We start from the raw sequence: 24,682 nt of genomic DNA, 5'->3' as shown, positions 1-24,682 counted from the left end.
ACAAGCTGATGACCAGTCTATCAGTAATTTCTTGCTGATTATCTTGCGAATTTTGAGCGCCGCAGTACCTATGACGATGTAAATGGTTTGGTTGAGTGTTTCAACGCCACCGTACGTAAGCCGATTTGTTCCTCTCAAAATGAACAAAAGAAACGTTGATCTGCCATGGATGGCCAGAGAGATCCTTCACCTTTCTCGCCACTTTGCTAGACTTAGGCAACAAAGACGCGCCGGTGGTACTCTTATGACCACACTGTTTATGACTATTAAGGAAGAAAGACTAAAAATTTAAGCAGCCAGCGATTTCTTCTACGACATCAGTTTACCTAGTTGGTAAAATTTATTCCTAAAAAAATTTAGGGTGTTAATTATAGTGGTGAAACCTCGCAATCCTTCATGATAAACGATGTTTCCACTAATGACCCTCATGTTATTTGATCTGTTTTGAACTCCTATTTTCAATCAGCCTTATCTGCAGACAACTTTGAAATCCTTCCTTTCATTTCAGAATCAAGCTTTGCTATTAATACATTATATGTATCTATGTCAGGTGTCTTAAACTTAGTTTTAAACTTAGATTATAAAAAGGGTTGCGGTTCTGATAACATTCATAATTCATTTATCCTATGATATGAAGTACGGTCCGGCAAGTTTCTTACAGTGATATTTAATGAATCGTTGCAATCAAGTAGCGTAGAATTAGCCTTTGCAGAAGTCTTAGTTATAGCAAAGAGTTGTGCTAAGTTAAGTTATACATTTGCACAAGTCTTAGAGTAAACAAGACGTTTCCAACTACAGACCAATTTCCTTAACCTCTAGTTGCAGTAAGTTCTTAGAACATGTCGTCTGCAAACATTTTCTTGAGTTTCTTGAGGCCAAGAATATTTTAAAAGTTTTCCAGCATAGATTTCGCAGTGGCCTCAGCTCCGTTATGCAAAGAAAAAGTTTACTCATGGCATATAGCAGGCACTTGACCTAGGCATTCAAATCGATGTCATATTCATAGAAATTTTCAATGCCTTTGATACAGTTGTACATTACAAACTTTTGCATAAACTGAATAGTATTTTAAATATTCCTAGCTTGGTGACCTGGATCTCTAGTGTTCTGTGAGATAGATGGCCATACGTTTGTTTTGACTCTGCAAATTGACCAATTGTGGCCGTTACCTCTTGTGTTCCGCAGGGTTTAGTTTTATGCCCGCTTCTCTTCCTCCTGTATGTAAAGCACATGCCTAAGAACATGCTTCGAAATAAAATCCGTCCATACGCGGATGGCTGCGCTATCTATCCCACCCTTACCAGTCATGGAGATCACGCCATGGTTAATAAAGTATTTTCCAAATTTTGTACTCGGTGTAACGAGTGGCAGATCAACATAAATTTTTGCAAAACTGTCTCTATGTCCTTCTCGACACATGCTAGACAATAGCATCTTGCTTATTGTTTCAACGGTATTCCTCTAGAAAACATTTGTTAATATAAGTACCTTGGCATTCTATTCACACACAATTTATCCTGGTCCAAACATATTGAAGCAACCTGTTCTAAATGTGTAGCACGCCTAGGTTACCCAAATTGTTCTCGGTGCTCACCCCCAATGAAACAAAATTGCTCACTTATGAAACCCTAGTACGGTCCATCTTGAATTGTGGGTGTGCCATTTGGAATCGATACCTGAAACACCACATAAAAAAAAACTCGAATTCATCCAAAAAAAAGCTATACAATTTATATGCCAGCGTTACGACAATGACTTCTCCCCTCTTCTAAGCTCCCCTCCTTCAACCGCTCTTCGCTAGTATAGCGGCGTAATGTAGGATGTCCTAAACTGTTTTACACCACTGTTAACTCTGAATGGTGTTCATACTTCAAATATTTCGGTTTTCTAAAGCATCTTACACACGGAATTTTCCCCCTCTGAATATAGCGCCCCTGTACACCCGCAATGACAAATTTAAATATATTTTTTTACCCGATGTATTGAAATGTAGAACCACCTTCTTCCTAATATACGAAAATTGACATTTGATGATTTTGTTAAGGCAATCACTGTTTGATGTCCGTCATTCCTAAAACCATATATACTTCACTGCGTTTATATGCATTTATGCATGTATTGATATCATTTTCTTTCTTTCTCAACATGCTCTTATACTGGTACTTTGCTTTGTACCTTTGATTTGTGTACCTCTTTTGTTGTGTGTATGACACCCTTGATTTTGTACCCCACTCTTGCGATAACCCTCTTAGGGTTTCGATATGCAATAATTATTAAATAATTCGGCTAATTAGACAGCTCTGCAGAGAATACTGTTCCTCACATTGTGTACATTGCCAACGAGCTTCGCCTTCGCCTTCGGTGGTGGTTCAGGGAGCAGCGAATAACCTTATATGATTATTTGGTTATTTTTTGTCCACGCCTCCAGGTACAGCATCAACAGGCTCTGGGTTGTCAACAGTTCCTAGACACCATGGCGGAGAGTTTTGTAATACCAAACAAAGATTTATCTGAAATGTTCTCAGTAGACCAAAACTAGAAGTAAGTCGATGAGCTGGGCATGATACATAAGCTGTCAAATCGATAAAACACAGTATAGATATATTTGGATACCTAACCACTTTCAATACCTGTTTACCAACTCTCTAGAGATATCAATTTACCCTATTGTACTTAAGATTGCAAACGGTATTACGAACTACAAGGATGAGGATCAGCCAGAAGCATCCAGATACAATTTCATAACAGGTTTAAGCACAATCCATTTCGTTAGGAAATCATGTCTAGCCCCATAAAAAGCTTCCTTCATAGATACATTATCAACACTCTAGCACGGCTTTCGAGGAAGGAGGTCCACATCTACTGCGACTCTCAATCTTATTCAACTTCCTAATAGAGCCCTGCATAATAACAAGGTAGCCATTGCAGTTTATGTCGATGCTCGTAAAGTTTTTTTTTATACAGTTAATCATCAAATTGTACTCAAGAAACAAGAGAATTATGGTCTGAGAGGAAGTGTACAACAGTTTTTTGAAGAATCACCTAACCGACCGAACACAAGGCGTAGTAATCCCTGAGCATATCTTTACTACTAAAGTGGTGCTTATTGTGTTCTACAGGATCGGCCCTTTGACGAATCTTCTTTTCGTTGAACGTAGATGACTTCTGTAGAACCGTAAATCATTCCGAGATTGTATTATATACGGATGATACCCTTCTTATATTTATTGGTGATGAAATTGAAAAATTTAACTGCAATTGCAGGAATTATCAAATATATCGATACGGCTTACCATGAAGCAGTAGCCCCCCTAATGAATATGGTTATGTCGTTTACGTTTACTGCATGTTTCCCGCAGTTCACATGAGGAAATGTTCATTATCTTTCTCCAGGCCGAAATTTGGCCACTGTTTTTATGTTTCCTTCATATGTCCTCCCTTTAGGGTATCGCTTATGTTACCGTACTTTGTGTTTCCTCCATGTTGAAATTTCGCCACTGCTTTTATGTTTCCTTCGTGTGTCCTACCTTTATGCATCCTTTATGTGGCCTCAGTGATTAAATCCTGTATTTTACATAGACATGCATAGATGAAGAGTTCTGTGTACACATTTCATGTTTATAAACTTTACCTGAATTTAAAAGTTTTGCATTCTTCTTCATTGTAAGGTTACTGTTTTCTAATGATGCAGCATACGGATTTGAACTATGCTATGGTACAGAAATTCATGCCAATTAGTTCTAAAATTGCAAGCTAATTACACTTCATAGAATATTTTAGTATAACACTTGGAGTACCACTGTACGTTCCTCACTGCAGTGCTGTTGTTGTTCTAGCTATGTCTTTGTTACTAATATAAAATGTTTAGATGGAAACATCAAGTTGGATCAGTGCTTGCACTTTTAAAAGAAAGTTTTGACAATACTTTGCAAAGGTTTGTCTGAAACTACGAACTGTTTATTGGACTATCTGGATGTTACTTCAATTCGCCACGTCTGCTCACAGCCGACCTCTGGAATGTGGTGTTTGGGTGAGAGCTCACAAGGCACCTGAAAAACAAAACAAAAGCCAATCTTTTTTACTTATTAAAAAATATTCATATTAGCAAGAACAGCTTGGCCTGTATGCATACAGCTACGAAACGTGGAGAAGTCAAAAATAGCTCATAAAAACATCAGGGCAACACAGAAGCTTTTAACTAATTGTTGTTTGAAAGACTGAGCTGCCAGTCCACCCAGGTATAAACTGCTCACAAATTCTTCTAAACATTATTGCAGCAGCTGCTAAGTAGTACATGACCTTTAGGAGTAGGCAACTGGCCAATAAATCTTTGTGTGCCTGCTTGTAAAGATGTCTCGTAGTTATATCTCAAGTGGTTACACTGTTATATGGAAAAATTAGGGTGGGAATAAAACCAGCAGCAAACATCATACTACCTGGGAAATTATCCCCAAAACTTAGGTATCTAATAAATCAAACAACACTCGATTATGAGCGGTCTAAAACCTAGGCGGCAATTTTATAGCGATCCCTTTTCCGATGCTTCTCCTTTTCCTCATTGATCTGACCGACATTCCGCTCTCATAATTAACTAGAACAGCCAGCCGTGGAAGATGGGTTATAAGAGTGGCAAGCATCGAGCGGAAAGCATCACAAGAAAATCGTAGGCCCTATTAAGCAGTGCTACAAGCCACTGTCTTCAACAATTGCAGGAGCTGACATCCTGTTGTTCGGATGAAACTAATAATGAAAACGAGCGTCTGATTGACATGCCTCAATTAAAAAGGAATTTTGCTGTTGTAATGTCCGTCGATATTTGCCCTACAATATAAAAGACAAATACGCGAGCACGTCGAAGAACACAAACAATGCAGGCAAGTTGTCGCGAAGTTGGACTTCAAACTGAACACTATCAATAAAATAATGTTCACACAAGCTAATATCTGTTCCAGTGTCAAATACCGCAGTCGTGTGCCAACTCGCGATGCCCACGACACATCGACATGCATTGCACATGTAACTTGCGGAAATGCGTATTCGCGGAAGCATTTCTTGCCGGAAAATACCGGGGAAACAGTGACTTTCAGCATTTACGTAAATGTTCGCCCATCCAGTCCCAACAATCAGCACTGGTAGCACATCAATGCAGAAAGCAAGTAAGATGTCAGAAATAATACATTTCACGGAAACTCCCACTGTGAAACGGTTTGCTAAATGTGCACGGTCACATGGAGAACATACGCTCCGAAAGTTCTCTGTTGTCAGTGCACAAAGCTTATTACATGAACTAAAAGCTGCGAGAATGCACGAAAGCGTCAGACTTGCTTACCTTCAACGTGTGGTCAGCGAACGCTCCTTCGCATCGCAGGCACCACGCGACGACGCTCTTTCCAGCACGAACAATGTCGAATCATCGATGAATACCAGCACCCGAAAGCACAACTTTCAACAAATTCTTCCACGCAGCATAATTTGAAGCCACAGTGCCAGGTATTTCAAGAGCGAACGCGGAAAGGCGAGAACAAAGGCAACTCGGATGGGTGCTGTAGTACACGGAAGTCACAGGCTTATCACAGGAAACAGAAGACGAACTAACAGCGTTACACGAGTCCAGAAGTTTTCTGATGGCTAATGCACACGATACGGATCACATTCTGTTTATGCACGTTTAAAATATGATTTATTTACCGTCTAACTGCCGCGAGCACTCTCACAGCTCACTCCAACACAACGTGGCTCAGCTCAATATATCACCCACTAATTTAACCGAGCATAAACGTCACACTGCAGCAACGCAGCACTGCGGTTAACAAAGGAATTTAGCCTCCGAGATTCACATTTGCTCCTAGGACGTGCAGTTTGCAAAAGCACAGCCGTCGTGATTAAATTTTGTTACTCAGGGCAAGTCGTAGCTCGAAGGAAGGCTCGTATTTAAACACAACTTATTGAGTTTATTTGCCTTGGTGTGCTGCCTTGTTTTTAATGCATACACTGATATTTTAGACGAACTATGCGCGAATTTTTTGCTGGCGGTCAGGAGCCAATCAGCGCGCAACATGTGCAGCTCCGTCTGCATGGGATGGCGGACCGTTTACGGGCAGCCGTGATAGCTGCGAGACCAACCAGTCAGAAATTCGGGGTCACCACACATATGCACACTTCTTATGGCGCCCACTGGCATGTTTTTGAGAATATGAGGCCTTGTCTTGAATAGGTGTAACAATATTTCCTCGTAGCTTAAGGGATAAAGGCGACAAAACCTGGCGATGGCTGGCTTGCAGCGGTAGCTAGAGCTTCGGCCAAAGTGAAACAGCCGTATTGCTTGCATGCTCGAGTAATCAAACAGATACGCCGGACATTTCTGAGGGACACAGCCTATCAGAAACGTAATAGGATATTCAATTTCACTACATCCTTTCGAACTAGGCATTCGGAAAGTTTGCGTCAGCTCCATTTCAGCTTTGGAGGTGGCAGCGCTATTTTCCGCTGACGGTTGCAACGAAATCTTAACGACCGTATAATACAGAGACAATCCTAATGGACTTATTATATTTACGTGTAATGACGCTATCATGATACTAATATAACATGACGAACAGCTACTTGAATGGTAGGTTGTATATTCATATACGCTCATAGCAAAGCGGCGGATTGGCGCCGGAGGCGTCCGCCTCTTTTCCGGGTCATGTAACGCAAGCAAACGGACATTGCGCGTCGTGCCACCGCGCGTCCACCGCCGCGCAATCGTTATTTGTCGTGAGAAATAATTCGCTGCATGAGGCTTTGATGTACGTATGCAGTGTTGATGGCGCGTGGCCGTCAATGCATCGGATGCGGCGAAGATAGATAGAGAAGGGGAGGCAAGCGCCCCCGTCTCCCCATTTTTTTTAAATGGATACACCAATAGTTACACTTATTTGAGGTAGATGATCTGTCTCGAGGATGTGCGAAAAGGTAATCAATGGGTGCACTATATGTTATCCGGATGTGCACTCGAGGGAGTACACAGCCAGGTAACATATAGTGCACACACAAGTAACATCCTGCCGTAAACAGAGAGGGAGTACACAGCCAAGAAACATAGAGTGCACGCACAGATAACAGCGTGCCGTAAACACAAAGGACACATCCTACAGGAAAGATAAAGTTCGTTTCCTCGAGTTCGAAGAAAGGATGAGTAAACATGCCGCAAAGAGAAAGTATGTTTCATCAAGTTCACATCAAGGACAAGGAAACATAAGGGTCACACAGGGCACAAGAAGGAAACATACAGGAAACATAAAGGTTATGATCATTTTCATAGGGACCTAACGAACGAACATAAAGAAAGTATGCGGTGTTTCATTCTAGTTGAAAAAAAATAAATTACATGTTAGCCATAGGCTTAGATGGTGCGAAGCTGGAACAGGTATCCCGGTTCAATTGCCTGGGTTTCATCATTGAAACAGATATGCAAAAGGAAAAAAAGAACGAAGACGCAGTATTTGTTGAAACTTGCCTATGCTTGTCACTTACAGCTAGATGTTCCTTTTTAACTCCATATCTTTGTATTCTTTATTTTGCTTTTGTTCACAGCCAACTTAGCTTTCGTACCTTATCTTGGGGTAATACTTATAGGACGTATCTAGATCCATTTGCCGCGTGCAAAAATGAGGAAAAAGGATTGGTACGTTCGTGAAGTGCACTCACTGAACAGATCCTTTATTCAAGTCGAGGATACGGCTAAATTAGACTCCGTAATCATGCTAAACACTGCAGCAATTGTACATAGCCATGTAGTGCCTTATGACCCACCGCTGCAGCCTGCCCACAAGAATCAGGACAGCTGCGACTCAGGACAATAATAACCTTCTGCCATGTCATAACACTTATCGTCGAAGACTGATCGAATTTAATGGTGACCAAGTCTCACATAGAATTTCTAATGATATTGCTACACGCGTGTGGAATTTAATTGTTTGAACGAGACACGTGGTTGCCATCACTCGATAAAACAGAAGGAACAACAAACGGGGCTCGCCCGGTGAATCTAACCGGTCAGCGCTGCAACCGGTTTTGTAAATATAACCTGTAAATAGTTGCTCGTCTTAGTGACTCGGCCTTCGCGTCAGATTGTGGTGGATGTCCCACGTCCATGTCTACAACCTGTAATGTGCATTATTTCGCTCCCAGACCACGGAATCCGGCTGAATGGCGAACGCCAGAGGACAAACCGATCTGATTCCGCTGCCACCGCGTTGGTCATGTATCCCGTCATTCTCACACCATCTGGATACCGCCATACTGGAGCTCATTCCCTGCACCTCGCCCCATACGCCTACGCTGGCCATCATCAAAAAAGAAAGAATGGTTTAGTTAGTGTATAATTTTGTTGCACTTTTACCGCGGAGTTATCTGCGCTTTCTGCGGTTCATTTTGTGTGCGCTGGTCTCTGGTGGCGTTCTTGCATGGATAAACAGTGTATTGAAAGCTGAATATTTGCACTTTATAATTGTATAACTTCAAATTGTATTGTATTACTTGTATTAAGTGTATCGCAATTGTAATTGTATTAGTTGTATAACTTCAAATTGTACAACATAATTTGTATAACGATGTCTGAATATGGAATGAGTTTTATCTTTTTGTATGTATGGATTTCAGTGAGTGCTGATTGTAACTCAAATATATTTTTTTATAATTTGCTGACTGCTACGTGAAGTTGCCAGTGCGGGGGCCTGCGGCCTTGTCAAGCTGCAATGCGACAGCTTTTTCTGCAGGCCTCCAGCATCGTGTATTTCGGATGCAAATAAAGTTATTATTATTATTATTATTATTATTATTATTCACCTCGCCGTCTGTACCCTACTTCTGATGCCCCTGACAGCCACTACCCCGCGAGAACACCGTCACCTCAACGCCGTCGCTCCCATTCGCCCCAACCTCGCCGCTTTTCCTCGCCAAACCGACGGACGGAACACCAGGCCATGCAGCTCTTGGAGGCAGTGCTGCATCACGTTCGTCATGTCCAAATCCTCCGTTGACGCTCCTCACCAACACGAACCTAATCGAAGTATACGTAGATGATGTTCAGTTGACGGCATTATTTAATACTGGAGCCAAAGTGTCCATAATGAGCGGTGACCTATGTCGTCGCCACACACACTTTAAAAAAAAAAAACACATTGGCAGTGGCTTAGCTCAGCAATGCCAGGATACACGTAGCGTGAAGGGACGTATATATTTGGTTCATTCACGTCGCACCGCGCCCGCTGGCAGTGGCTCGACTCTCCTTAACCTCCACGTCGAACGCGCTGCATCAACCGTCTCTCCCGCGCACGGTGCGCCCTCCTCGCGCATGCGCAGAGCCGCGCGGCGCCGCAATCGTAAAAGCGCGTTGTCCGACGTTATCGGCGCGCGGGCCAGCGTCGTTAGAAGCCGTGGGCGTCGAGCGCGTTGGCCTGGTTGGCCCCGTCTGGTTACGTTGGCAGCGCCATTGCGTCAAACCATGGGTCGAACTATAGGCGCTATTGCTCTCGATAACGTGACGTAAGGTGTGCGCGCGTGCATGCTACGTCCGACTAAATTTAGGCCTTAAATGCAGCAGCGGACGCACACAGCGCCGGCGTGTCTCCTGAGCCTGCGATTTCACACCCCTGGAATGCGCCGCAGTCGGCGGCGGCGAGGGCGACACATGCGCAGTGTGGCAGGCGCACACGCACGCGAAGCAGAGCTCCAACCGGCGTAGTGTAGCTTTACGTTATAAAAGTTGTTACGCCTGCCATCACTCGAGCCGTACGCGTCGCCAATGGAGCCACTGCTGCCGTCAGTGGCCATCAGTGGTATATGCACTGCTCTAATAGGAATTGCTGGCCGCCAAGATCCAGTCCTGCTCATCGTGCTGACGAGTTGCCGTCATGAGATAATCTTCGGGCTCGATTTTCTGACGATGCATTCTGCCCTCACTGACTGGTCCACTCGTTCGCTGTGCCTGGAGCTTCCTCTTCTTTCGGACGTTCGCCCCAAACAACCGAACACCTTCTGCACTACAGCGTTTGTTCACTTACCTCCAAAAGCGCTAACGTTCGTAGAGTTGACCTCAACGTCAACCCTGCCTGATGGCGACTATGCCGAACCTATTCATCATGTCCTACTGGCGCGCGACATCTCTGTGCCACACTCCGTCGTAACCCTTGCCGCTAATCAGATGTGTTTCCCCGTTATCAATTTTGACTTGACGACGCAAGGGTTGCGTGAAGTCATAGCGGTGGCCACGCTCCGGTCAGTGACAGACGACCTCCTCACGGCTTTTGCAGCGGACGCGTCTCCAGATCCTCCTTATTACCCGCACGATGCATTAAACCTCGACGGTAATTACGTCCGATGGTCGCTCCAGGCCTCGCACCTGGCCAAGCGGCCACCCTATATCACCTTTTGTTTTCCGGCCGCGTCATACTTGACACTGACAATCGACCACTTCGTCAGAAGTCCCTTGTTAAGCATCGGATAAACATTGGAGATGCTGTTCTCATTCACCACCGAACGTATCGCGTGTCCAAGGCAGGGCGGCAACTTATGCAGCGGGAAGCAAACAAGATACTCACCAAAGGCATTGTTGAGCCTTCGTCAAGTTCTTGTGCTGCGCCGGTCGTGCCTGTCAACAAGAAAGATGGCACCTGGCGTTTCGGGGTTGATTAGCGCCACCTAAACCGATTCACTAAAAAGAACGTTTACCCCTTACTACGAATCGACGACGCGGTTGGTTGTCTTCACGGTGCCAAATACTTTTCGTCCATCGACCTTCGATCTGGTTATGCCAGATTTCCATCTATGAGCAACACCAAGAAAAGACCGCTTTCGTCACTGAAGTTGGCATCAAGATTCAAGGTTATGCTGTTCGGCTCATGCAATGTCCACGCCACGTTCGATCGGATGATGGACTGTCTGCTTCTAGGTTTCAAATGCTCAACTTGCCTTTGTTACCTGGACGACATCCTTGTGTTTTCTCCTACATTTGAGGCGCACCTTGAGCGTGTCCCAGCTATCCTTGACGCATTCCGCAGGGCTGGGCTCCAATGAATCTAATCAAAGTGCCACTTCTGGCACCGACAAATTACAGTGCTAGGCCATCAGGTCGATGCTTCTGGAGTACAAACCAACGCGCAGGAATTTCGAGCAGTAACGACTTTTCCTGTACCTCAGTCTGTCAAAGATGGCCGGAGTTTTGTCAGGCTCTGCTCTTACATCAGATGGTTCGTGAAAGATTTCGCCGCAATCGCTCGACCGCTCACTGAACTTCTGAAGAAAGACGTGCCTTTTACGTGGGGTCCCCCTCATGGGGCCGCATTTTCACGCCTTATCACGATTCTCACAAATCCACTGATCTTGGACCAATTTCACCCGTCCGCACCTGCAGAGGTCTTAACCGATGCCAGTGGTTATGGAATCGGCACCGTCATATCGCAACGCCAACAGAGACAAAACCGCGTTATAGCCTATGCTACATATAGCCTATGCTACATATAGCCGGCTCGTGAGAACTGCAGAGCGCAACTATTCGATTACCGAGTGCCAATGTCTTGCTCTTGTCTGGGATGTTTCAATGTTCCGCCCATATTTTTATGGCAAGCCCTTCTCTGTAATCACAGACTATCACGCGTTCTGTTGGCTTTCGTTGCTCATGGATCCTACTGGCCGCCTCGATCGTTCGGCCTTCTGACTACAACAATATCCCTACAAAGTGACTTACAAGTCAGGACGCCAACACCTGGACGCACATTGCCTCTCTCGCCACCCAGTCGAAGACGCGACCTTTACGTCTGAGACTGACACCAACGCCTGTGTTCTCTCTGTTTTTCCACTGCTCCATGTCGCCGACGAGCAGCGTCGTGACCCGCCCTTGCGTTTCGTCACTGACCGCCTGGTATCGTCACTTGCCGACAGTTCCCTTCGCCTATTCACACTTGAACATGACGTGTTCTAACGCCACAACATTCACCCCGACGACCGTGCAGTACACCTTGTGATCCCTAAACACCTTCAATCGGCTGTTCTCCACGAACTTTACGACCTCCCCACTGCGGTCACCTGGGTGTGTCACGTATCTACGACTGGATCCGCCAACCTTTCTTTTGGCCAGGGCTAGCTAGCTCCGATCGAAGATACGTAGCTGTGTGTGATAACTGCCAGCGCCGCAAGACGCCTTCGACGATTCTTGCTGGGTACCTTCAACCACTCGACATTCAGGAGAAACTATTCTTTCGTGTTGGTTTGGATTTACTTTACCCTTTTCCTCCTTCAACCTCTTCGAGCAGGTGAGTCGCTGTGGCCACAGATTACGCGACGCGCTATGCCATCACGCGAGCGCTTCCTTCGAGCTGCTCCACGGATGTCGCCGATTTTCTTCTACGCGACGTGATTTTATTACATGGAGCTCTGCGGCAACATCTCACAGGCCGTGGCCAGACATTCTTATCAAAAGTTATTGCGTACATCGTGCAGTCCTGTGACACGAGGCACAAACTACCCGCCTCATACCATCCGTAAACAAATGGCCTCATGGAGCGTCTCAATCGCACTCTCACAGACATGCTCGCGAAATATGTCTCTTCAAACCACACTGACTAGGACCTCGCTCTACCCTTTGCAACATTTGCTTATAATTACTCGCGCTCGACGCAGCCGGTTTTTCCCCATTTTTGCTTTCGTTCGGCCGAGAACCAGCACTGCCACTCGACACAACCCTCCCTGTTCACGCGGCTCCAATGAGTTAATATGCAGTTGACGCCATCGTCCGCTGTTGCCACGCAAGGGAAATTGACCGTGACCGCCTTCTGAAATCCCAACAGAGTCAAAGGCGTTTGTACGACCGGCCACACCGCACCGTGCACTTCCCTCTTGGTTCTTTCAGCGCTTGCATCGTGTCCGTCAAGTCAGGTTGGCTAGGCAGCAAAACTGCCGTCTCGTTACACAGGGTCGTCCCGAGTGCTTCGTGCCGTGTCTCCCGTCACCCACAAATTCCCCGCTGACGCCCCATCTCCTTCCCAGCCCAGGGATATTATGCACGTTACACGACTGAAGAAATATGACCCACCAAGTGATGACAGTTAGACGCTCCGGGACATCGCTTCTGCCACCAGTGGATTATGCTACACGCGTCTGTCATTTCATTGTTCTAGCGAGGCGCGTGGGCACCATCACTCGAGAAAAGAGGAGGAAGAACAAACGGGGATCACGCGGAGAATCTAACAGGCCAGCGCTGCAACCACGTTTGTAAATATAACCTGTAAATAGTTCCTTGTCTTACTGAATCGTCCTTCGCGTTACAATATAAAAATTAAAAGCAGTTTTTCACTTGTATTCGAAACATTTAGACAGACGTCACAACAACGAAAGCACGTAGGCTTGTCTCCATCGTCCATGGGCACGAATATTTTAATCTAGGCTTAAGTACTAATAATTTGTTTAGACCCTTATGGGGTGCAATAGTAACCTGCACAGATGCAGACGCCTCTTCGTTCATTCTTATTGGTAAAGCGAGGTGTCTCGGAGAGTGTAGTAAAAGAAATTTTTCTGACGCCGTCCCCCCAGTGAACTTCCGCAGAACTGACTAGCCCCTATCAAAAGCAAATGAAGGCACACAATTGTTTTGTAGCCATCGCCACTTAGATCATTTTAGCATCTAGGCAACAGTGAGAGAAAGCAAGCTGATGCAACAGTGAGTCTTCGCAGCTTGACAGAAAGCCAATTATATGGTGTTCACAATGATGCAGCTAGAATCTGTGCACCTTATGAGCAAAGTCTTTTTGGCTTTGATAGTTATATATGCTGGAGTGTTAAATTCGCAAAGCGAATAGGTGGAATCAATGTTAGATACTGCACCATAGCAGTAGTGTAATAGTTCTTTCGTTACTAACCCGCCGTGGTTGCTCAGTGGCTATGGTGTTGGGCTGCTGAGCACGAGGTCGCGGGATCGAATCCCGGCCACGGCGGCCGCATTTCGATGGGGGCGAAATGCGAAAACACCCGTGTGCTTAGATTTAGGTGCACGTTAAAGAACCCCAGGTGGTCAAAATTTCCGGAGTTCTCCACTACGGCGTGCCTCATAATCAGAAAGTGGTTTTGGCACGTAAAACCCCAAATATTATTATTATTCTTTCGTTACTACATTACGAATATATTCGAACAGACACTTACTGAGCTTTATCCGTTAAGAAATATCCAAGTGAGGTATGGCAAAAAATAGAGCATCACAATATCGTCTCTTAAGCAATAGCGATAATCACAGCTCATGTTATGTGCATCTGACTGAAAGTTACAGCGTGAAATGGCGATGACGTACTCACCTGCTCACGTGGCCCGTCTAGAATAAGAAAGGAGCGCTCGTCTTGCTTGTATTCCTTGAAATTGCATTCCTCGGCGCTGTTCTTGGAAAGTATGCAGCTGCATGAGATTGTAAAAAGATTGAACAGCAGAGTACGGAAAGCAAAAATATGTATCATTCGTGCATAGTCGTTACCGTAAGTATATTGACAATGCGTAAGGTAAAATCACGACACCGTGCGGAGGGGTAGCAGGTTTTCGAGCCTTTTGATGCTAACCATTTTTACAATGCCCTAGGCAATCTGACGCGGTAGGCGGGCAGCCAGGCTGCAAGAGGGTGTGATCTTTGTCTACGTGGTTGATTATTAGGGTGACAGAACAGCACTTCACACGCAGAAGCATAGCGTTCATATGGTTTCATGTACTGTTTCAACCTTTTACAGGCAGGTATTCAGGTGTTTCAGCAACATTTGGCTTTCAGATGACATTGTATTGTTCAGCAATGCAGAGAGAAAGGGTGGGGTTGAAGATTGATATGCGGAAGACAAAGACAATGATCGATAGCCCCACAAGAATACATGAACTGAGGATTACCAGTGAGCCTCTAGACTCTGTGAAGCAGTATGTTTATCTAGGTGAATTTTTTGCAGGGGACCCTGATCGTAAAGCGGAAACATACAGAAGACTAGAAATGGGTGGGGTGGAGTGCATATGGCAGACATTGCCAGATCCTTACTGGGAGCTTACCACTGCTAATGAAAAAAAAAGGTGTGCAATCACTCCACTCTACTGTTTCTAACATGTGGGACAAAACTTGGAGGTTGGCAAAGAAGCTCGAGAACAAATAAAGACCGCACAAACAGCGTAGGAAAAAATGTTAGGCGCAACATTGGCAGTGGGCACGGGAGAGCAGCTACCATGCGGTCGCTGCTAAGCTCTCATTTCTGCTTTCTAGTGCAGATTGCTGTTTTCGGCTCATCGTTGTCACCGTCTAGCACGTGTGCTACGTCTACCTCTCTATCGAATTTCCTGCTGGATCCACCGCTACAAGCAGCTGACAACAGCCTTGATTATCTGAGCATGGAAGACGTCATCATCTTCACGCCGGTATCAAGTGGGACACGGACACTGCCGCTAGCGGCAGCACTGCACCGCTCATATTTAAGCAACTGGCATCAGCAAGGCGCTTCCAGTGGGCACGGGAGAGCAGCTACCATGTGGTCGCTGCTAAGCTCTCCTTTCTGCTTTCTTGTGCAGGTTAGTCAGTCCGAATCGCTTTTTTGTAAACGTACAAACAATGTCAGTTTGCTGCACTTCCCTTCCCACAAGTGCTGGCTGCCATTCTGAGTGATTGTGTCTCTGTTGCTATGTTGCTCTCACTTTCCGGGGATGTAGAATTAAACCCTGGTCCCCATAGTGAAGCTCAACATAAGCACAATGAAGTTATGGCCGCCATAGCTGCTTTGTCGATAAAATTTGACATGCGACATGCCGAGATGATGAATGCCATAGCTGACCTAAAGGCTAAATAAGAAAACCGTACTGAGACTGTTGCAGACCTTTCCAATAGACTGACTGCCGTGGAAGCTGCGGTTGAGTCTTTTGAAAATATGCCTTCAGGAAGTAATATTACTACCGCAGTCCATGCAGCAGTTTCAAATGAAAGCGCTGCACTCGCGTCAAGACTAGACGTTCTGGAGGACCATTCAAGACGCGAAAACATCATCTTCTATGCGATCTCAGACAACGTATCAGAAACGTGGGCTCAATCAGAAGTCCAGATCCATATCTTTCTTAGAAATTGTCTGAACATGACTCCCTCGGAAGTCGCAATCGATAGGGCTCGTAGGCTAGGCACACACGTTGTCGGCAAGATACGGCCTGTTATAGCTAAGTTCGTGTCTTCCGAAATGAGAGACCGTATACTCTCGCAAAAAGCGAAGTTTAAAGCCGATGGTATTTGAGTCGGCGAAGACTTTTTCAAAGCCACTCGTCAATCGCGAAAAGCACTAAATGATTTTGGCAAGGCCAGCGGCCAGTCTTTTTCTTTGCGACATAACAAACTAATCATGCGTAAAAAATGTTATGTTTATTGCGCAGCTACAGATGAAGTATGCGAGATCGGACCAGCTCGGACCCGTAATCGCGCTCCTATAGGAGCGCGATTACCCAAACAAACAACAAACCATCGGGTCCACGATCTTCACATTTGAATGCAGCATAGCTATCTCGTGTTCCAAAGCAAGCAAATTCCTTATCTCTTCTTTTTGCAAATGTCCGAAGTATCGCCAACAAACGCACATCACTGTCATCACATATCGACGCATGCTCAGCTGATACAGTTGTGCTCACCGAAACATGGCTTTCAGCAAAAATTAAAGATAGTGAAATACTAGACTGTCAAAAAACATATAACTTTTACAGGTACGATCGCGATTTCCGTACGGGCGGAGGTGTACTGATTGCCGTGAGCTCTGCTATCCGTTCCTTCACTATCTCCATTGACTCACCATTAGAAATAGTTTGCACTCGTGTTGCGTTTCCCACTGGCGACCTGATCTTTTGTGCGTGTCATAGGTCCCCATCCTCCACTACCAATTTTTGCGCTGACCTTCATGATGTCCTTAACAAATTAGTTGTTCGATGCCCAAAACCACATTTGTTTTTACTAGGTGATTTCAATTTTCCAAACATAGTGGGCAAAACGGTGTTCCCTCCCTTAAGCAGTCATCTTCCGAGTGCACCCATTTTTTAGACATCTGCGCTGATTTTAATCTAACCCAGCTGATTAACGAACCCACGCGCACTACCACATCTTCCTCTAATACTTTAGATCTCTTTTTTACAACAGCTCCAGATTTGGTTTCTCCTCAAACATACCTTAAAAGAATAAGTGGCCACTCGGTCCTCCACTTAACACTTAAGAGGAAAGTTCGCTCGAAGAAAACCGTTAAAACAATATGTGATTACAATGCGGCCGATACCACATCCATTTTAAATGAACTAGAATCATTCATTACTACACAGTCAACTTTTTTGAATGTACCGTTGAAGAGAACTGGTTATTGTACAAGAACAAACTGCTAACACTAATGAATCGCTATGTGCCTAAAAGAAAGATTGTTTCGAATCCTTCCTCGCCATGGTTTACTGGAATTCTACGCCGTCTGCGCAACAAAAAAGAAACGTATTTTTCGTCGCGCCAAAGCAACTAACCTTCCCGAACGCTGGGCAGCGTATCATTGCATTCACGCTGAATATACTATCGCTATTACAAATGCAAAAAAGATCTTTTTCGATAACACCCTCCCATCACTTTTGCAGTCTAATCCACGTAAATTCTGGAATATTGTTGGTGGCAAAGAAAGCAAAACAATCCAACTAGCCCGTTCTGACAATGTCGCGATCCCTCCGAACCAGTGCTCTTCCGTTTAGAATGATGTATTTGCTTCCGTTTTTCACAAATGTGCTCCTGCCACTCTACCGTCGGTAATTAAATGCTCCCATTTACCAATGAACTCCATTTATATTGATTGGGTCGGCATACAAAAGTTGATTGAAAACCTGAAAATATCTTCTTCGTCAGGTGAAGGTTCAAATACCTGTAAAATGCTTAAAATTACTGAATGATATTCTTCAATTATGCTTTCGATGCTCTTTTCCCAGTCTCTAGGTTCCTCAGTTATTCCAAGCGATTGGAAGGTAGGCAAGGTTGTTCCGGTCCCTAAATCAGGTAACACTCATTCCCCGGATAACTATCGTCCTATATCACTGACAAGTATACCATGCAAAATATTGGAGCATATTATTCATTCTCATCTGATTGACTTCCTTGAGTCTAATTTCTTGTTTTCGACTGAACAACACGGCTTCAGGCAAACATTTTCATGTTGAACGCAACTCATATGTTTTACTAATGACCTATTTACCCATACTGAATGGGCTTCGATGTAGACTGCGTGTTTTTGGACTTGCAAAAGCTTTCGACGCTGTTTCACGTGATCTCCTCATTCTTAAACTTAGCATGCTTAACATTGACCCTAATGTACTAAACTGGATTGAAAGCTTTCTGTCTAATCGAACTCAGTACGTTTCAGCTAATGAATGTTCATCCTCTCGCACTTCCGTAACATCGGGTGTACCACAGGGATCGGTACTGGGACCCGTGCTTTTCCTGATTTACATAAACAACCTTCCTAAATGCATTTCCCATTCAACTATGAGGCTTTTCGCAGATGACTGCGTCATTTATCGCAAAATAACTAACAACACTGATTCTGATAAGCTTCAAGACGATCTTAGATGCATATCCAACTGGTGCGATAAATGGTTCATGCGACTAAACGTTAATAAATGTAAAACAATGCATGTATCAAGCCGCGCTAATACTGACAACACGCGTGTTTACTTACTTCACGATACTTCTCTTGAATCCGTCAACTCTTACAAATACCTCGGTGTCCATATTTCACGGAACTTATCATGGCATACGCACATCAAACACGTCACTAATAACGCTAACCGGGTTCTTGGATACTTGCGTCGAAATTTCTCTGCTGCGTCTATGCCGATAAAGCTTACCCTCTACAAAACATTAGTGCGAGCAAAGCTAGAAAATGCATCCACCGTATGGTATCCCCATCAAGTCACACTGATAAACACTCTAGAATCCATCCAGAATCGCGCAGCACGTTTCATATTATCTAAATATTCCCGTTACGCCAGCATTACTTCCACGAAAAACACACTTACATTACCGGAGCTTTCATTGCGGCGTAAATGTTCTAGACTGTGTCTTTTCCACAGCCTGTATCACCACAACCCACTATTAAAGGATCATCTTATTACTCGCCCTTCATACATTTCATCCCGTTTCGATCACATGTTTAAAGTTGGTATTCCATATTTTAGAACGAAGATGTGTCATGGTTCTTTTATTCCTAAAACCAGCGCCGACTGGAACGACCTTCCTCCCTCCATCGCTGCCATTTCTGACGTTGGCAATTTCAAGAGTGCTGTATTTTCTGCCATTTTGTAATACCTATTCTTTTATAATTATGTACTTTTTTCACTTACCACTCCTTTCTGTAATGCCTTCAGGCCAGGAAAGTATCCGAAATAAATAAATAAATAAATAAATAAATAAATAAATGAATAAATAAATAAAAACCTTAAAAGACCGGAAAGGAGCGGCATAGATCTGGGGGAAAACGAAAATAACTGATATCCTAATTGGTATTAGGAGGAAAATTGGAGCTGGACTGACCATGTAATGCATTGGGTGCACAACCAATGGGCCGCTAGAGTTAAAGGATGGGTGTCCGGGGAAGGTAAGCGCATTTGAGGGCGGCAGAAAACTAAGTGGGCTAATGAAACTTGTTAATTTATAGGCGCTAGATAGAATCACTTAGCACATGATAAGGGCAATTTGATATCGCAGGGAGAGGCCTTCATCCTGCAGTGGACATAAAATAGGCTGACGATGATGATGACGTAGGTGTAAAGGTGGATGATTAGCTCTCTGCGTATACATATGTGGGGTGATCAGAACTACCTGCAGCTGGAGCGAAACGCGTTAGCACTTATTCTTTGCGTCTCGCTTTTCCATGACTATCATCTCGGCGAGCAGATCAGCCTAGTCACTCACCGTGCTCTCATGCTGGAATTGCTGGGGCCTCGTCAGCAGAGCCAGCGACTGTATTCAACGGTGGTCACTCTTCCTGAGTGGCTGGCTATTAGTCGAAGCTACAATACGTGCCAGAAAAACAACTCCTGACAGCGAAATGCCTTAGCGGGCTTCCCGTGCAGGTGACAGAACCAGTGACGGAATGTGAACCCCCCAATTGCTCTTTTCGTTAGAAACCGGTAACGAAAATATTTTAACCCGCTATGAATTACGCGAGCTGACCACAACAGACCCAGTGTTACAGACCACAAAACCGAGTGCTACGAATTGCATTGGTTGCCTCGAACGCCTAAAATATTGTAGTTAGCATAGTTATCATTTCTCGATCCCAAGTTAGAACAGCCGTGGGTCGACCGGCTAGTCTACTGAGGAAGCTGAAGCGCGATACCGTCAAAGCTTCAAGGAAAGATGTTGCAACTGTTTCATGAAACACACCAGGGCTCCTCGTCAATGAAATCTTTGGCGCAAACATTGTTGTTGGGGCTAGGATTGAACAAGGACATAGAGCGCAAATCGGCGCAATGAAAAAACTGCACGATGAACTTGTTTTGAAGGCGGCAGCCTCACCAGAATACTGGTCTAAAAGTTGAGTTGAATGCTATGGTAGGTACGTCACAAAGCCACGAGTTGATTATGAGGGACGCCGCAGTGGAAGATTCCGGATTAATTTAGACAAGCTGTGGATCTATAACGGGGCTATCGCATGGACGTTTTCCCGCTCCACCCATATCAATACGTGGGCTTCGCGGCCCGGTTTTCGTCCCGCCACCTGGTGTTTAGCTGCGCAACACCATAGCTGCTAAGCTAATGGGGCCGGACAGGTCTCAAAAATGTCTTGAGCTTGCCTCGCATCCACATTGATTTTTCAGGCTATCAGCAGGCCAGCTGTTCCTGGTGTAAGAATGCCTCGCGGTAATATTTGCCGTTCAAGGGCTTCGTTCTTACCTGTATGGACGCCCATTTACAGCTGTCACCGTCCACCACTCGTTGTGTTGGCTTGTGAATCTTCGTGACACTTGTGGCCGCCTTGCGCGCTGGGCGCTCGGACTACAAGAATACAGCTTCACCGTCTCTTATAAGGGTGGTCGAAGATACGCTGATGCGGACTGCCTCTCACGTGTATCACTTAGCACGACGGACTGTGACGCCGACAACTTCGATCACCTCATGGCTTCTTTGTCGCCGCGTTTTCCAGACTTCGACTGTTTCAAAGCCGAACAGCGAAAATGCGCTAAATTAATACCGCTCTTCACCGCTACGACCACCTCGACAACAGCAAACCCTTTCTGTGTACGTGATGGACTCCTGTGTAAGACTTTTTCCAGCACTGGCCCACGTTTTGGTATCGGAAAGCCTTCGCACAGCGATTGTGAGTGCGATGCACGAAAACCCGACGTCTGGCCATCTAGGTTTGGCGACTACGCTCTACCAGATTCAGGAACGCTTTTATTGGCCTGGAATGCGACAGTCTGTTGAGACCTATGTGGCCAGCTGCATGTAGTGTCAGCAACACAAACGGCCATCTACTGCTCCAGCTGGTTGCCTGCAGCCAATCCCGCCTCCAAGCACGCCTTTCCAACAAGTGGGCAGTGACTTCGCGGGCCCTTTTCCAAAATCAGCCAAGAGAAATCTTTGGATAGTTGTTTGCGTCGACTGCCTCACACGCTACTGCGAGACAGCGGCCGTGCCCTCTGCAAATAGCCATTGACATTTCAACATTCCTGCTGCAAAATGTTATCCTGAGACATTGTCCGCCTCGCGCGATCATCAGCGACCATGGACGACGATTCACAGTGGATGTCGTAGAGAAGCTACTTTGTTTGTGCGAGTCTCACTTGCGTCACTCCTCCGCATACCATCCACAAATGAATGGGCTTACTGAGCGCACCAACCGAACAATTGTAAACATGCTATCCATGTATGTTTCATCCGACCGCAAGAACTGGGATGACATACTGCCCTTTATCACGTACACGTTCAACACCGCCAAGCACGAGACTGCCGGCTACAGCCCTTTCTTCCTGCAGTACGCATGGCCACCCCGGTACACAATCGACACTGTTTTTCATTTCTGTAGTCACCAAAATTCCTCTGTCGCCGAGACTCTCTGCCTTGCCGAAGAAGCTCGTCGTATTGGTGGTTTGCGCACTTCGGCATCGCAGGACAGATCCAAATCAAACTGTGGCATTCGCCACCATCCGATAACCTATCACCCTGGCGATTTATTCTGGCTTTGGACTTGAGTAGGGAAACGTGGATTATGCCAAAAACTTTTGACCACCTACGATATACCGTTCGTTACTATCAAGAGACTCCAGGAAGTTCACCTATAACATAGCTCGCCTCACGGCGTGTGCTAGACGAACTGTCAAGACCCAAGTGGTCTATGGCGCCCACTTGAAATTGTTCACTTCAAGACAAATAGATTGACTGGCCCGGCGGGCTTCGTGTATGAGGAGAAGAATGTTACGCGTGAAGAAAACGAAGACTCGTAAACGTGCCTGCGGTCCCGAGCGGGAAAGGAGGAAGAGGACGACGCTGAGTTGATCAACCAGCTGGCCACTCTTGCGCTCTTCTTCGCGACCTAAAGTAAACGGTTCCCTTCATCCGTAAGGGTGATAAATAGTCTCCTCTGTGCGTAACGTTATTATTGTCATGGATATGATTAATTGTATAGAGTATCTCTTCGTGAAGCCATCCAGTCGTCTTGATTGAATAAAGACAAGTGTCCACCCGGTTGTATTGAAAGGTATCTTGGCAAATATTTTATACAATACCGAAAGAACGCTTACAGGCCTACAATTATTCATTTCTTTACCATCTCGCTTCTTACGGATAAGCACAACATTGGCATTCTTCCATCTCTTTCCTTCTCTTGCAGTTGTGAGGCATGCAAGGTTTTCAAACATATTATCGCTATTTTAGTCGACTCTTTTTCCATCTTCTCCTGCTGCTTTTCCCCGGGACATGTCTGGCAAGGTCATTCTAACTTAATTTCTACTTATATAAGACGCCTCTTTATCCTATTCATCACAACGTAAAATGAAGAAACTGTGGCTGCTTTAGGTACTGCACAGGTGAGTATAAAATTCATCTGCTGCTTTTATTATATTGTCACGCTCTAACACAAGAATAAGTGACTGTAGGATCAGCCAGAGATGAAAAATGCCAAGCACTGAGCGACGGTTCTCCAGCTGGCGCGGGATCTTCGACTTCGTCGTCTTCTTCGCCGTTTTGCTGGGCACGCAATGCTGAATGTTCGCTGGCTCAAAACACCAGGTGGCATTATTCCCCCTCCCTATGAAGCATCGACTCGATGGTCAAACACAAGACGTACACGAAAGGTACGCGCATTAGGTAGGACATAAAAAAAATGGGGGAAACGCGCTAGCACACATACGGGCATGCACACGAGGCAAAAAAAATGGGATCTGTCGGCGGGAGCAAAAAAAAAGAAAAAAATCGCTTCGCAGTTCTTTGGAGGACGACGCGACGACAGCAAAAAAACAAGAGTTTGTTTCACCACTAGACTTAACATCACCGTGCAAAATACGGCTTGAGGCGGACGACATGTACAGTCTCTGCGCGTGGTAAACGGCGCTTGGGCGATGGTAGGTCTCCGTCTGGAATCACTTCATAGTTCACGTCGCTTACACGCCTTAGTACTGTGTATGGTCCGAAGTACTTGCTCAGGGCTTTCTCACTGAGGCCTCGCCGTCCAACGGGGGTCCAAACCCAAACTTGGTCACCAGGCTCATAGGTAACTTGTCGATGGTGAAGATTGTACCTTATGGCATCTGTACACTGCTGCTGCCTTATGTTGACACGGGCCAGTTGACGTGCTTCCTCGGCACGTTGAACGTACTCCTCGACGCCAGGAGCTAACTGGTCGAGCTGATCAATGCCTTCATATGGAATCATGGCGTCTAGCATAGTTTGAACTTCTCGACCATAAACGAGGTGAAACGGCGTAAATCGTGTAGTTTCCTGTGTGGCAGTGTTGTACGCAAACGTTACGTACGGCAGGATTTCGTCCCACGTTTTGTGCTGCACATCGACGTACATAGAGAGCATGTCTGCCAGTGTTTTGTTTAGTCTTTCTGTCAAGCCGTTAGTCTGAGGGTGGTATGCAGTGGTCTTTCGATGAGTCGTGTAACTCAACTTCAAGATGTCGTCCAGAAGCTTCGCCGTAAATGCCGTCCCTCGGTCAGTGATAATGAATGATAGTGCGCCATGCCGAAGCACAATGTGGTGCATAAAGAACTGGGCAACTTCCGATGCTGTCCCGCGTGGTAGTGCCTTCGTCTCAGCGTAACGCGTCAAGTAATCTGTTACGACAATGATCCACTTATTGCTACAAGAAGGTCCATTCCAACTTGATCAAACGGCGTACACGGAGGGTCGATGGGTCGTAGAAGCCCTGCAGGCTTGAAGGGTGGTGACTTTCGGCGCTGGCATTCACGGCATCCTTTCACGTAGCGTTTGACGCAAGCAGTCAGTCCAGGCCAGTAGTACATTTGCCGTACCCTGTCCAGAGTCCTTGAGTAACCCAAGTGACCAGATGTCGGCTCGTCGTGGCAGGCTAATAGGATGTCGTCGCGAAGGGCTTGAGGCACTACTAGAAGATGTGGCTTGTCGCCGGCACCTGTGTTTCTTTTGTATAAAATGCCCTCTCGAAGGCAAAATGACGACAAC

The 24,682-nt window shown here is 45.5% G+C and overlaps 1 protein-coding gene across 1 annotated transcript in view; it reads right to left on the bottom strand.

Moving 5' to 3' along the window:
* Positions 1-24,682, bottom strand: part of LOC135905549 (uncharacterized) — a 162,004-nt gene that overhangs the window by 59,669 nt on the left and 77,653 nt on the right. The window contains exon 4 of the mRNA XM_070530109.1: positions 14,325-14,421. Within this exon, the coding sequence (XP_070386210.1) occupies positions 14,325-14,421 (97 nt within the window). The remainder of the gene's footprint in view (positions 1-14,324; positions 14,422-24,682) is intronic.

This window comes from Dermacentor albipictus, unplaced genomic scaffold, assembly GCF_038994185.2.
Source record: "Dermacentor albipictus isolate Rhodes 1998 colony unplaced genomic scaffold, USDA_Dalb.pri_finalv2 scaffold_47, whole genome shotgun sequence".
NCBI classification, from domain to species: domain Eukaryota; kingdom Metazoa; phylum Arthropoda; class Arachnida; order Ixodida; family Ixodidae; genus Dermacentor; species Dermacentor albipictus.
This window is presented reverse-complemented; position numbering and strand designations above follow the sequence as displayed.